Here is a 15,480-nt window from a genome sequence, read left to right as displayed (position 1 = left end):
TCGAGTTTGGAAGTTGTCTTTTTTAATCTTTATGTTTTATATAATTTCTCTTCCTGCCTTCGTGTGTGTGAGTCTGAACTCTAGCCCTGAATGTACATTAAGGTGAGTCTGTGTTGAAATCAAAGCGGCGAATACTGATTAGTCACTGCACATCTTTCAAATTTGGAAAGAAACTATGGATTTTTTTTTGTGAAAAACACACACAGGGGTGACTTTACAGATGCACGCCCTCTTCCCAATCTCTGTCAGGTTTATTAAAAACGAGGACCCAATGTCAGTAACTTTGGAGTGTCAAAGAGAGGGAGGGGCAAGTGATTATGTGGGCGGGGGCATCTCCGCTTAAACTGCAAGACTTGGGAGAAAAAAAAGTTTATCCAGAGCGCTCGGCTGCCGAGCAAAGTTGAAGAGAGAAGGACATTCCGTGAGAGAGCTCGGGACAGCGCGCTATCGGAGCCAGCTCCAGAGCCTCAGAACTACCTGACTGAACCTTTTCCTCGTTCGACTAGAGGGCACATTCTCCGTCCGACAGAACCCCTCTAATTCCCAAGACCACGCACTTCAAAATACAAGGGAAACAAACCCCCGAAGAGAGAAATGCCCGGAAAGAATAAGAGAGGAAAAGGAAAAGGCAGGGGGAGAGAGGGCCGAAAGGGAGAGAAAGTTGGAGAAGAACCCACTGCAGGTAAAAAAAAACACAAAGTAAAAGGAACCAAACTTTTTCTTAAACCTCCCCACGACTGAATTCGGGGTTGTCATTGAGAAAGTTTCACCCGCGAGACTTGTTGCTCCGATTTACTCCTGAGTGGCAACACTTTTCCCAAAACAAAAGTCTCATTTTGTTCGCTTTTATTGATACGGAGTCATTGAGAACCAAAGGCATATTTCCTCCAGATTATGGTCAAGCTGACTTTCCTGTTTTACATGTGTGAGATAGTCTATTTGTTGGTGTTGGAGAAGGAGTTGTCTTGGGCGCGTGTGGGATTCGAACCCCACTGGCTGTGTTACCTGCCCGTCCCCCGTCGCTGTGCCCAGTCCTGAGCAGAGCCGGCACTCAGCGCTTGTACCTGCAGAGACTGCGGCTCCCTGCGCCCTGTCAGGCGCCTTTAGGCGTGGCGAGGGCTCCCTCTGCTGGACCCTGACTCCCCCCCCCCTCACCTCCTGAACCTGCCATCCCTCTCTCCCTCTCTCCCTCTCTCTCCCTCTACCCAAGCTGTGTTCCTACAGAGAGAAGCTTGAGGATTGCTACCACTGGAACATGACCATTCGTCTCTGTCCTATTGGGGCACCACCAGAGCGTCATTCGAGTGAAAGTTGCGTGGAACCTCTAGAATGGTCAAATGCCCACCCTGACTTGGCAACTTCTTTTTCCAAATTGATCTGCTTTTGTCAACGGAAGAAAGGGAATACTTTTTTAAGAGGAGCTTTAAAAAATAATCTTTCTTGGGTGGTGAATAACAAGTAGATGGCTGTTCCGACAGAATTTGAGAGCCTTTGGCATCTGCTGAAAGGGCAGATTGAGGAAAAAGCAGGCAACAAAATGAGCTAAGGGGAGACCTCTTTGCTGGAACCAGTTCAATAGATCCAGGGGCTCCCTTTCTGTTGCGTGAATTTCTCTGATCAAGATCAAAGGAGAGGAAAGACTATTTGGCGATCACAAGTTAGTGGTTAATCTGTAAACTTGCAAAGTTTGGAATGGTGGTCTGGCAGGTTCAGTGGTAACTTTCAAGATAAAATTGGGTTTATACGTAAAGATGGAGAGAGTAAAAGGCTATTGGAACAGAATAGGTGAATGGGACTAATTCAATGGCTCTTTTGAAGAGCCAGCATTGGAGAATATACTGAATATCTTCAATTAAATACAAGACTTCTTTGAATAAACGGAGGAAGAAAATCAGAAAACCTATGTGTGGCCAATCAATAGATAGTGGTTCGTTTGTTGTTTTCTTTGAGTCCACAATACTGTCAAGGTGTGAAGCTAGAATGTTGAGAGAATACTTTCATTGAATTGGCATGGTAGAAGAGCATGAGAGAAATTAGCACAGAGATTTATGAACTGCTGAAAGCTTTCCGATCCATGTTAAACAGCTTTGTTGTAATGTTGCATTGAAAGCTGCATTAGTATGAAGAGTATAGGCTCATCTCTAGTTCTTTATCAGTGAACTCTGAGCTACTATCCAAAATGATCCCAGGATACTGCCTGCATTACAGACTGCGATGACAGCATGAACCGTATTGTTTTATGTTCCAGTTTTGTTGCTGCAAGTTATCATCAACGAGGATCATCAGTTTAACTAAATGCTCTGTTGTCGGTTGGTCAAAGGAGAGGAATTGTATCTGTAAAGTCTTTCATGACCTCACTATGTTCCAAGCCCCATTTCAGTCAGTATGGTGATTACCACAGTGTTCGTAATGGCACATGCTGACCAGGTAATCTCTCTCACTGATGTTGTTTGAGTAAAAAAAATTGGCCAACACTGCCAGGAAAAATTCCCTGGCTGTTCTTGTAAATTGTCCCATGACCCTTTCTGCCTCTCTCCTGAGAGGGTGGGACCTGGATTTAACTTTGCCAAAAGGTGAGGCAGATAATACACAACCAAGAAAATTCTGAAGTGGGTTACGGCCATATCAGATTTGGTGACTAGCCGTACTAATGAATACCTTTCTAGGAATAATTAGCTAATACAGTAGTGGTAACCTCAATTAGTGACATTCATAGGAAACTAGTTGGCACACTCATTTGCAGATTGGTGTATTATTTTTAAACAAATAACATCTGCATAATATTGAATCCACAGCAATGTGGTTTGTGCATGTCAATTACGTATACCTATGTGTCACTGTTTGAAATGTCTACCCTTTCAAATGAAGAGCTTTTGGATAACTTTGTGATTGTGACATCAGAAATGTGGATTTAATAGTTAGCTCCAAGGCTTTCAGTGTAAACTGATGACTTGACTCTGTGTGTCTTTTCATCTATTGGAATTAATCTATTGTTGGCATAACTACGTGTCAATAGTTAAAATATTTAATCAGATGGTTGAAAACTATCTTTTCTACTATGCCTGAATGTCACAACCTAGTTGATAAGTGGGCTGTCTTTGGAATTTAAAAGTTATTGTACAATTAAATGACATTCTAGATGTTGCTTGGCAGTACAGAACTTGAGTGTTGCTTGTATTTCATTTTACACTCATCAGCACAATTTGGAAGAAACTCCAATGGTGGCATGGTGGCTCTGTGGTTAGCATTGCTGCTTCACGGTGTCAGGGACCTAGTTTCAATTACTGTCTGCGTGGGTTTCCTTGAGTGCTCTGGTTTCCTTCCACAGTTCAAAGATGTGCAGATTAGGTGGATTGGCCATGCTAAATTGCCAGTAGTGTTTGGGGATGTATAGGTTGGTGCATTCGTCAGGAGTAAATATAGCATCAAGAGAATGGGTCTGGGTGGGTTACTCTTCAGAGGGTTAGTGTGAACTTGTTGGGCCAAAGGGCCTGTTTCCATGCTGTAGGGGTCCTATAAAGGAAAAGCTTTGTTTACACTATATGAGAGGAGACTGCAAACTGATTGGCATTGCCATGGATAATGTACCAGTTAATGGTGACTGAAAGCTTTGACTCTGGTTGTTATAGATTTAGGAAGTTGCGTCACGTCAGTAGTTTCCTTAGTGCCTCCAAAAAACAGCCTGAACATATCGGAAGCACGAGTTTGTTGAATGCAAATAAACAACAGGGAGACAATTTTGAAATATTTCAACTTTCTTAATAAGAAAATTAAAATTATGAAGTTGTGATTGCTGGGGCATTAGTAAGATCTACAACTGAAAATATACAAAACATCAAAAGCTAAACATCTGCCAAATATAAGTACTGTGCTTCAAAATGGAGTCTCAATGTTTTACAATCCATGTATTAGAGTAAATGTCATATATTTCATTGTCTACAAAATTATTTAGCAGCCTGCTAAACCGATTTTATCTTAATTTCAATAACATCTAGAAGCAATCTATGAAAGAGGACTTTTAAGATCACTGCTTTCTAAATAACTTATTACTCCAAAAAATAGTTTTGTTTAACAAGTTGGTGAGAATGTTTTCTTATTTTACCAATTCTGTTGTTGTCACAAATCATCTTCGATTATAGTGTCAGCCTTTCAGTAGTTTTAAGAGTGGAGTCACATTTATGTTACACTTAGCAGTGATCTATAGTTTCAAAATTGAAGCTCTCTTTACCTAATCTATGTTTCTTCATCCTGAAGGCATTTTTTTTCAAACGTGATACCTCTTCTTGTCAGGAATAATGTAATCTAATGTGTTGTGTAACCTCTGATCCTCATAACCTGGCCTATGCAACTCAACCCTACTTGTGCTTGTGTTTCTAATACATTGGTTTGTTCTGAGTGGATTTCCTGGAGATTTGAAACATGGTTGGTATTGTTTTATTGGTGAATCAGTAATAAAACATAAAACTAGTGCACCAACACATGTTCATGTTGATCAGTTTCTGGTGAATGTGAAAAATTTCATCAGTGCACCTTTCAGTTCTGTGTGACACACCTGTACACCTCAGGAAAATGGATCTGGGACTATAAGACCATGTGATATGGGAGCAGAACTAGCCATTTGGCCCAATGAGCCTGCTCCACTATGGAGGAACCTCTACTATCTGAAGGACACAGGCGGGGAGTATTTAGTTTGGTTAATCAAATACCGAATAACATAGTTAGCCAAGCATCGGGACCTTGCTATTTTGTTTGGATAGTTCGAAATTTGGTTAACCAAATGTCGGATAATCAAGGTTCCTCTTTACTCGATTATGGCTGATATGTTTCTCAATGCCATTCTCATTCCTTCTTCCCATTAGCCTTGATCTCCTTATGAATCAAGAACCTATCAATCTCTGCCTAAAAGACACTCAGTGACTTGGCTTCTAGAGCCTTCTGCAGCAATGAGTTCCACAGAGTCATCCACCTGACACCCCCCCCCCCTCCCCCCACCCCCCCACCAACCCACCTTTCCGAACCAGGCTGAAGAAATCCCTTCTCATCCCATCTAAAGTGTCATCCCATCTCTGAGGCTGTGCCCTTGACTTCTTCAACTAGAATTACATTGGCTTGATTCCGCATTGTAAATCCTTTCTATGCGACATTCCACAATTTAAACTCACAACCCTCCTCCCACTCTGCTGCAGAGGTGACATATCCTTCTGCTCGCCTTCTCCTCCAGGATGTTCAGTCATCCACTTAAGTGAAAGTGGGGGTCAGGACCCCAGGTTGGCTTGTGAGCGGAAGTTTGAGGTTTCAAGTGTGGAGGCAGCATTGGTCACTATCGAGCTCTGACCAAGTTACAACAGCTGGACAGCTGGCTTCCCACTCAAACAGCTTGGAACACTGCCAAGCCTCAAACTGGAACAAACTTGGGAAGCTCTGCCTTAAATGTATCAATGTTCTCTGCCTCACTATGACAAGGGAGTGCCACATTCTCACCACCGACTGTGTGAAGAAATTCCTCCTCAACTCTTTATCCTATGTGAAACAGAATATTGGCAGGGTCTGAACATTAGGAAAGATCATTTATACGGTGGCTTTCATGACAGGAGGGCATCATAATCCACTTCACAGCTAATTAAGTCATTTTGAAGTGTAGTCCCTGGTGTATTGTGGGAAGCATGTCAGCCAATTTGCGTATAGTAAGGTCCCATAACAGCAATGTGATAATGATCTGAAAAATGCTGTATGGGAGTATTGGAGGCGACACGGCACTTTAGTGCAAGCTGTTTTTGCATTAGAGGAGAACAGATGCATAATTCTACCATTATCCGCTCTATAAACAACTGAGTTGGTAGACATACATGATTTCGCTGTTGGAATGTGTTTGCTTGTGGATGTGAAAGTGAACAAGTGGGAGCAGGTCATTGCAGAGTTAACACAGCCATAAACACCAGCACCCTCTGAGAAGTTTTAAACCAGTGATTTTTTTTTCCCCAGGTCGGGGCAAAAAACTCTATGAATCATAAAATTACCACATGGTTGATAATGGCACTTGAGCCACTGAAGTAACTTAATTGGAATCACAGCTGTATTTTCAATGTAAATACACTTCTAACCTTAACAGGTGCCACCCAGTTGCTAATGTTATATGGTTTAATCTTTGCAGGTTGGAATAGCAAAGGTGAGCTCTTTCTGGATTTTGGAGTTTTCTAAATAGAGCTAGGATGACCTAAGACCCATGTATCTGAACTGGAAAACATTGTAGATATAAATACATACCTGGAATTAAAACAATGACAAAACATTATAAAGCATATCCAAATATTATACATTCTGTGTTTCCATTTCCAAAGTACTGGGCTGAAATGACATCAAGGACATTGAGGGTCATTATATGAGTCAAAGAATTTCCAAATAACCGGTGTTTCCAGACTAGAGAGGTTATTGTGGTTAACAAACGAAAATGCAGCAATAGTTTACATTTCATTGTTATGTCATAGGATTGCATGAAAGCTGCATTAGACTGAAACTGGAAAATCTCCTCTGGATCTGTATTGAAAATCCCTGTTAAAATGTTCCTAGAACACTGCTTGGGATTTGTTGTAACAGTGGTGTTGACAATCACAATGATAATGGATTAATAATTTACTGGTTCCATCTGGGTTAGATGGTTGTGTGCATCCCATTAACACAAAGCACTATCACATTTTTCCGCCACGGCATAATAGTTGAGGAGATTGTTTAAAATGGATCTTGATTGGTGGCAACAGAACCCTGCTTGTCCCCAAATATTTAGTGCCTGCAGAGCTGCACATAGATGTGTTGAAATATTAATATTAAACTTCATCTATGTAAGTAATTAGATGCTTCAGGGATTAGTGCTGCACGCTACTTCAATGCAGTGTTTTACCTTTTTTGCATTTGTTATTCACAAAATCGCAAGATTGTCATTCTGTCCCATAACTATCTCTTATAGTAGAACACAATTCTGTTATAGGATCCAATTCCTTAAAGAATTCCAGGACTTTTCTTTCTTCTACTCGACCTGAGAAATTCTTGCATGCGTTGATTACCCTGTGTGTAGAATTCAGTCCTGATATCGGTCGTCAATTTGTTCTTTGCCTTTTTGAATCTGTATACCACAGAAACAGACCCTTCAGCCCACATAGTCCATTCCGACCATAATCCTAACCTAAACTAGTCCCACCTACCTGCACTTGGGTCATATCTCTCCAAACGTTTCTTATTCATGAACTTGTCTAAAATGTCTTTTACACATTGTAACTGTGCCCGCATCCACTACTTCCCTTGGAAGCTCATTCTACACACAAACCATTCTCTGTGTTTTTTAAAAAATGTCCCTCATGTCTTTTTAAACTCTTTCTCCCAATACCTTAAAAAATATGCCCCCAGTCTTGAAATCCCCCACCCTAGTGGATGTAACTTGCCTTAATGCTTTGGAGGTGCCGGTGTTGGACAGGGGTGGACAAAGTTAAAAATCACACAACACCAGGTTATAGTCCAACAGGTTTATGTGGAGGCTCTAGCTTTCGGAGCTGACAACCACTGAGGAAGGAGCAGTGCTCCGAAAGCTAGTGCCTCCAAATAAACCTGTTGGATTATAACCTGGTGTTGTGTGATTTTTAACTTTACTATAATGCAATACTCTGTATTTATTTTTCCATTCCTGTTTCTAAATTACCACCCTCATATCTTGGGGAAAGCTTGCTGCTCAGCCTGAAACCCCCTCTACAACTCATCCCTTAACTCTGATGTCTCCTGACTGAGGATCAGTCAAGTGACTCTTTTTTCTCCACTGTCTCCAGCTCTTGGGTGTCAGTAACCAGAATTCAGCACAGGACCCAAGGCCCAACCTGATTATGCAGTTTGACCATGACTTTCCCCTCTGCCTTGTAATCTTTCAGTTTGTCTGGAATGGGTCAATCCAGTCAGTTTTGTTGACTGCTACTGTATGGTGACTGGATCAATTGAAACTTTGAAACTGCTAAAACCTCCTTTTCAGTCCTTTCAACACCACTCATGGTACCAGTGTTGCTTGCCATGTCCAACATTTATGCAGCAATGTAAAATGATTTCAGTTACTACTTATTTATTAACAGGACAGTGTTCATTAATATGCTTTTTTTGCATTCCCACTTTCTTTGCCAGCGGTTATACTGGATTAGAACCATATGTAAGCCATTGCCTTATTGCACAGGTTGTGAGCACTAAATGTCTGCTGTCTATTCTAATCAACCTCCTGGTCACAGAAGTGTTAAACTGAATTTATAACTGCAATTGGTTGCAAGTCTGATAATGCCTTCATGCTAATAGTCTCATCCCTGTTTTCAAATCTCCTTTTCCTACCTTCAATCCCCAATAGTCTTCCCATCCTCTATGATCTCTGTGTCCCTGCAGTGTGGATCTTTCATATCCCTGACTTTGTTGCTCCATCTTTGGAAGACATATATAGAGCTATATAAGCCCTAAACCTCTGGAGTTCTCTCCTCTAACTTCTCAGTCACTCTATTCCCTTTTAAATCTGTCTCTCCCACAGAATTTGGATTACCTACATGTGTAATAACTCTTTGTGAAGTGTTGTAGGTGGTTTAATATTTGGACTGGCACAATCTAAATGCAAGTGCAACTGGCATGCAAATACTTGCTCTTGAGGAGGTCAATATAGGTTGTTGACCTTCCTTTACATGGCATTATTTATGTAAGATCAATCACCATTCTATTAAACGGCTTTTATAAGTAAGCAGAGGTTTTGTTGATTCTTTGCTGCTCATTCATTTCATAAGCTACAGGCTGACATGAAAACGGCACCATCAGTGTCAATCTCTGCCATAGTATAGCCAGGTAACATCCGATAATCACTCTTCTAAGTGATGATTGGAATGTTGTCAACGTATTGATCACCATGACGCTGCAGGGTGCAAAAGGACACAATCATTTTGCAACTGCACGTTTCTTTGCCAAGTCAACAAAACCTGTATGGACTGAGAGACACCAATGAGATTACTCTTCTCCCCTCCACTAGGCTCCGTGGTTTGGATTTCTCTCTGCAGAATCACCGCTGCCTGGGACCTTTCACTGTGTTAAAGGCACTGAATCAATGCAAGTTGTTATCTGAGTTTGGAACTGTGATGGAATTTCCCAGAGGTGTATAGAATATCGAATTGATGGCAGGATTAGGAACAGAGGTGAGTAGCTCCTCTGAAAGTCACCCCCGTCATTATGCCAGTCTTCATCCCAACTTGCAGCCAATTTTAGGAGTAATTCTGGAGTCAAATGTAGGCCAGACGGGGTAAGGATGGCAGACTTCCCTGAAAGGCAGTAATAAGCCAGGTGAGCTTTATGGTCATCAACAAAGCCTTAATTCCAGATACATTTTATAGGATTCAAACTCCTCCACATGTCATGGTGAGAGTCACACCCAAGTCCACAGAACCTTCTGGATTAATAGTCTCGCAGTAATGCCTTTAGGCCATTGTCTGTCGTGTTCTGACTATGAAAACAAAAACCTTATTAAATTACACGACGTTGGAAAGGGTCAAGGGTCTTTGGCTTTCCAATAACGTCTGCTGCCTTTTTCAAGCTGCAGGCCTCTGATTGGCACTCCTTCTGAATATAAACAATCCCTCTGATACCTGATTGACCAGATGAGTTAGAAAAAAAAATCATGCTTCATAGACCCGATCTTGCAGTTCCTCTCTTGTTTCAAGTGTACAATTTCTTGTGACTTGTCAAAGGAAAGGCACAGACAAGGACACGTATTCAACTCATTACTGCTACATCTGCCAGCAGGCATGTCTTTGTAATGTTACAAGTATAAAAACACATTTCAAGTGTTTAAACCTCAGCAGCTGCAGTGAATACTGAAGTGGGAGATTTGCCCTGCCATGCAGAAATCACTGTGCTTCAGCAGGGAGTTTTCTTTTCAAAGAAGGCAAGATTGTTTTGGCAACTGTATTTTTTTTTAATTCATTCATTCCTGGGCAACATTGGTTTGGCCAGCATTTATTCGCCGTTGAGAAAGTGATGGTTAGCCAGCTGCATGAAACCCTGCTGTCCTCATCATGATAGTGACGTCCGTAGTGCTTTTAGGAAAGGAATTTTGGGATTTGGAGCAGCCACAGTGAAGGAGCAGTGATGTCGTTCCGTGTCAGTATGGTGTGTCTCTTGGATGGGAACCCAGTGGTGTTCCCATGCAGTTGCAGCCTGCATCCTTCTGGGCAATAGAGGTCATAGGTCACAAAGGAACCTTGATGAATTTCTGTAATGCATCTTAAAGATTGTACATCTGCTCCTACTAAGTATTGTTGGTGGAGGGAGTGAATGTCTCTGTCTCTGGATGGAGTGCCAATCCAATGGGCTAGTATTGTGTCAAGCTTCTTGAATGTTGCTGGAGCTACACTCATCCAGAAAAACAGGGAATTTTCCATCACACTCCTGCATTCTGGTTGACAGGCTTTGTGATGATATGGAGTCAGAGCTCTGCTTAGGATCAAGTAGGTCGATGAGATATTGGAGTGCCTTGAATAGTGGGCAGCTCTAGTGGCTTGAGAACGGATTTTTATCTCTTAATAAAAGAACAGCTACGTCCAGAGCAGATTAGCATCCCGAGATGTTAAACCTTGACAGTAGTTGCGTTCAGTGTGCTTCAGAAACTCCCCTTGTGTTCTAAAACCTAATCTGGCTGAGCCGTTCTAATTCTTATGGAAAAGAAACAAATACTAATTACCAATTTCTCTGCATGACAGAAACAGAATAAATCTTGTAAATAAAATTAAGAGTTTACATAATAGCTATTCAGACAGATTACACCGTTTTGTAAGTTCTGTTTGCTTTCCAATTAATTTTCTTGAGCTTCATGAGTTCTGACTTCAGCAACGGGGCCACTATAACTGGCTTCTCCACCTGCAGCTGTCAGGATTTCCACTCCTTGATAGTACTGTTTTCTGCTGAAAGGTGTCTGAGTGCAGCTTTCTAGTGAGCTGTCTGCTCCTCCACTGGGAGCACTCTTGTGTGGAGCCAGAAGGTTGTGGGTTCAACTCCCAGTGCAGGCGTTGAGCACAAATTGCAAGTTTAACGCCTGAGTGCAGTACTCCGGGAGTGAACAAGATGTTAAACTGAGACTACATTCACCCGTTCACATAGTGTCGCAGGATCCTTAAGGCCCCATGACAATACTTAACCCTTAACCAATATCACACGGGCAGGTTAATTTCACATTGTTGTTTGTGGGAGCTAGGTTGTGAAATTTCATCCATTCCAACAGGGACTGCACATCACAAAGTATTGTGAAGCATTTGAGATGTCTCTTGATTTGGAGATGCCGGTGTTGGACTGGAGTGTACAAAGTTAAAAATCACATAACACCAGGTTATAGTCCAACAGGTTTAATTGGAAGCACACTAGCTTTCGGAGTGACACTCCTTCATCAGGTGGTTCATCAGGCACAATGGAAGGCACTTCACAAATACAAGCCTTCTTCTTTTCTGACACTTGCATACTCTAATGACCCAGACTGTATAGGCTGACATGCCATGCGGCAGTAGGAGTAGTCTCTTAACAATCTTTCAGAACAATGTGGATAAGTACGTTAGGGTTGGAGGAGGGAGGAGGAGAAATTAATTTTTTGGATTAACAATTGATTTTTTTTCTGGTTACTCCCCACACCCTTCATAAATAAATGGAAATCATGGTGCTGGACATGCTGCCTATTTCTGTGTGAAGTATAACAATGTATCACTGCTCCAGAGGTGGGGAAGGGCACTTTAGGTGATATGTATTGATAATCTAAGGAACCCATTGATTTCCAAATCTGGGACAATCCAATTGGAGAAGGGTTGCTCTGAAGATGCAAATTCTACTCATGGACTCAGAGTTCCCAATCTTTAAAACAAATGGACAGAAAAGTACTGATTGCAGAATCGTCTTCGAGTATGTTTCCAGATGGTGATGTTCTGTGCATAAGCACTTCTGCAGCTGGACAGTCCATCTCACACAACAACAGTGAAGGAAACCTTGTAGCATAGTCTTCAACAGGCTAACCTGCTTTTCTATCGTTCATATTGTGTCATTACTTCATCCATCATTTTACCCAGGAGAGTATCAGTGGGCTTTACACAGGGCACTGCGCTCTGATTGAAGATCAGATGTTCTTCAAAGCTCTGAAGACTTGCACTGACAGTCCATAAGCAACAACTGCAGGTGATGGAAAATAAGAAAATTGCACTCTGCTTGGCTGCATCTTTATTTCACAGAGCTCCTTCCTAGAGGCAGTAGCAGTCAGTGCAGAGCTCCTTTTGGAAAAGTGAGGTAAGGCATTGATTAGAGACAAAATCTAAGCCATCCAACAATGATTATCAAGAGCGCTGAGGCAAGTCTATGGGTGAAACACATTATCTGAACATGCATGGTCAAAGGATGCTTTGTTTTTGAGAAAGTCCACTTTTGTTCCCACTGTTATCCGAAGTATAAGAATTAAATTGTGCATGATATAGGAAGTGGATTTTCTCATTAGAAAATCTCTGGTCTTTTGCTGGACAGGAATTGAAGTTAAAGGTATGATATTTCTTTGAAGAGCAAATTGATTTCTCTGTTCTTATCATGTGTAACATAAAGCGCTTTCATCCAGCAGTCTTTCTCACTAGAAACTCCTTAGTCCCAATTTGTTTTGGAAACAGTCCATGCAAATTTGTCACGCTGCATTATACACTCCCACCCACGGTGGCGCTGTAGTTCCTCAGTTTTTTTCCATTTCCCAGCTGTTTGCCCGAATGCAAAGAAACTCAAGTTCCAACCTAATCTGTCTCTTTGCTTTCTAATTTACTTTTCACAATTTGAAAGTAATCCTGAAATGTATTAACAAATAATACGTAGGTCACCACATTCAGTGTAATACCTGTAGATGGTGCTGTAATGGGGGTTTTCAATGTACAGTATTATAACATTGGGAGCATTTACCCTAAATCATCTATCTTACTATCTGAGTTATAACTAAATCTGCACTCAAACCTTGCACAGACAGGTCAACCTCTTCATTTCCTTTTTCAAAAATCAAGCCAATATTTTTAAAAATGCTAACTCATGGTTTTTGAATTATGGCCTTTTAGAATTCCAAATATTTGTGATTTTTAAAATGTGGAATTTGATATATAGATTTTAAATGTTCATTCTATGATTTTTCTTTGAAAGTGGATTTAAAATTTGGAATTGGTGTAAAAAAAATTGTCAAGGGTCTTTTCAAATGAACTAAGTTTGTATTTTTCTGACCTCTTTCTCCCATTCCCCATCCACTACATTTCTCCACTAGTTTCTTATCCCCAGTAGAGTGAATTTTCTACTGATCCATGTCCGTTTTATTTGCATTTGGCCCTGGGCTTGTGGGCATTGCTGGCTGGGCCTGCATTCATTGCCCAACATTAATTACCTCGAAGAGAGTTAAAGGTCAACCATATTGCTGTGGGTCTGGAGTCATATGTAGGCCAGACCAGGTAAGGATGGCAGATTTCCTTCCCTCAAGAACATTAGCGAGCCAACTTGGTTTTGTGCAACAATCGACAGTGGTTGCAGAATCACCATTGAGGCTGGATTTTTAGTCTGGATTTTCATTGAATTCAAATTACACCATCTGCCATGATGCCCCAGAATATTGATGTGAAGTTCTAGATTACTGTCCAGTGATGTTACCACAGCAACACTGTTTTCCCTGATGTTGTATAGTGCCTGCAACAACTCCTGTCTCAAATTGATGCAAACTTCAAAATGATTGGAATGCCTCAGATCCCATTAGTGGCCTTGAGTAGGTTATTCATTATTTCACATTTGCAATGGAAAAGTGCATAGTGCACTAATTGGATAAGGTGAGTTAGAATCCCACTGTAACAGCTTGAGAATTAGAATTCAAACTCCAAAAAAGACCTAAAACAAAAACCTGGTTTCAGCCAAAGTAACCGTAACACTGCCAGACTCATGTAAAATACCATACTCATGTCCAGCTGCCATGGTCTGTGGGACTCCAGTCTATATCATGGTGACTGAATTTTAATTACTTACTGAAGTGGTCCAGCAATCCACTTAGTTGGAATAAAGCGTGAGAAAGGCCAGCAATAGTCAAGGTGCAGACCCACCGTCACCTTTGCAAGGCAACTGAGGATGCTAGTAATATAAAAACTGAAAGCACTGTGGGTGCTGTAAATCAGAGACAAAGACAGAAGTTGCTGGAAAAGCTCGGCAGTTCTTCAACATCAGTGAAGAGAAATCAAAGTTAACACTTTGGGTCTGGTGAACCTTCTACAGAACGAGTAATGTCAGTAATTGCTGGTCTTACCGTTGATACCTATTTCGAGAGAATGAATGACCAACATGACATGGTATGAAACTTCAATACACGTGAACTTTTTAGGGTGAGAATATGTTTGTAGTTGCTCATTTTCTACTGCCATCCTCCTGTAAGGAGTGTGAAGGGTACACTTTAATTCTGCCTTCTCATTTTTTTGTTCTATCTCACTCAAGAGAAATGTTTAATTGCAATTGAAAACCTATCGTTTTAAACAGTGTAGTATTTGAATCTTGCCATAGCCTTGCAACCATGCTTAAGATCTGGTGCTTACAGTCACACAATTGTTTCATTGGGATTGGTCATTTGGTTATTACTGTAACTTATTACTTTGCAATGAAACGACTGACTTTAGCCATTCCCTTCATCAGTTGTAGGGTTGGTTGGGCAGATAATCCTCAGTTCTCCAAGTCAATGTAGTTTGATCCATCCATACAGAAAATGAAACAATCTTGTCTCTGTCTTCGAGTTCCACCATTTTGATCTCTCTTGGAATATGGAGATTGTGTGATTAAATACAATGTTGTCTGATGCTAGATAACAATGCAGTAATGTCTAATTGCAATTCTGGTCTAGTCTAGGGATGGCATGGTGGCTCAATGGTTAGCATTGCTGCCTCACAGCACTAGGGACCTGGGTTCAATCCCATCCTTGGGCAACTGTCTGTCTGTGTGGACTTTGCAAATTCTTCCTGTGTCTGTGGGGGTTTCCTCCAAGTGCTCTAATTTCCTCCCACAGTCCAATAATGTGCAGGTTAGGTGGGTTGGCCATGCTAAATTGCCCATAGTATCCAGGAATGTGGGGTTAGGTTGATTGGACATGGGAAATGGAGGAGGAGGGTTTGTCTGGGTGGGATGCTCTTTGGAGGGTTGGTATGGACTCAATGGGCCAAATGACCTGCTTCTACACTGCAGAGGTTCTATAATACAATTTTTAAAAAAGTAACTAACATCACTGGGTATGTGAACACATATAATCATGTGGCATAGACTTGCAAATTTCTCTTGTTGGTAAGATCCAAAGCAAAGCATATAGTGGGGTGGGAGAAGTGGAGTTCTTATTGTTGCTTTAGTATGTTAGGGGTGGAATAGTTATAGACGTTTAGTAAGTAAATGTACATGTATGATGTACTTTATATGTGTATT

At 41.2% G+C, this 15,480-nt stretch overlaps 1 protein-coding gene across 3 annotated transcripts in view; it reads left to right on the top strand.

Moving 5' to 3' along the window:
• Positions 1-374: 374 nt before the first annotated feature.
• Positions 375-15,480, top strand: part of nrg1 (neuregulin 1) — a 200,415-nt gene continuing 185,309 nt past the window's right edge. For all 3 annotated transcript variants that reach the window (XM_060851746.1, XM_060851744.1, XM_060851745.1), the window contains exon 1: positions 375-682. In XM_060851746.1, the coding sequence (XP_060707729.1) occupies positions 595-682 (88 nt within the window). In that variant the 5' untranslated portion in view covers positions 375-594. The remainder of the gene's footprint in view (positions 683-15,480) is intronic.

This window comes from Hemiscyllium ocellatum, chromosome 36, assembly GCF_020745735.1.
Source record: "Hemiscyllium ocellatum isolate sHemOce1 chromosome 36, sHemOce1.pat.X.cur, whole genome shotgun sequence".
NCBI lineage: Eukaryota > Metazoa > Chordata > Chondrichthyes > Orectolobiformes > Hemiscylliidae > Hemiscyllium > Hemiscyllium ocellatum.
The sequence above is the reverse complement of the archived record's forward strand: the minus strand, read 5'-3'. Positions and strand labels throughout refer to the sequence as shown.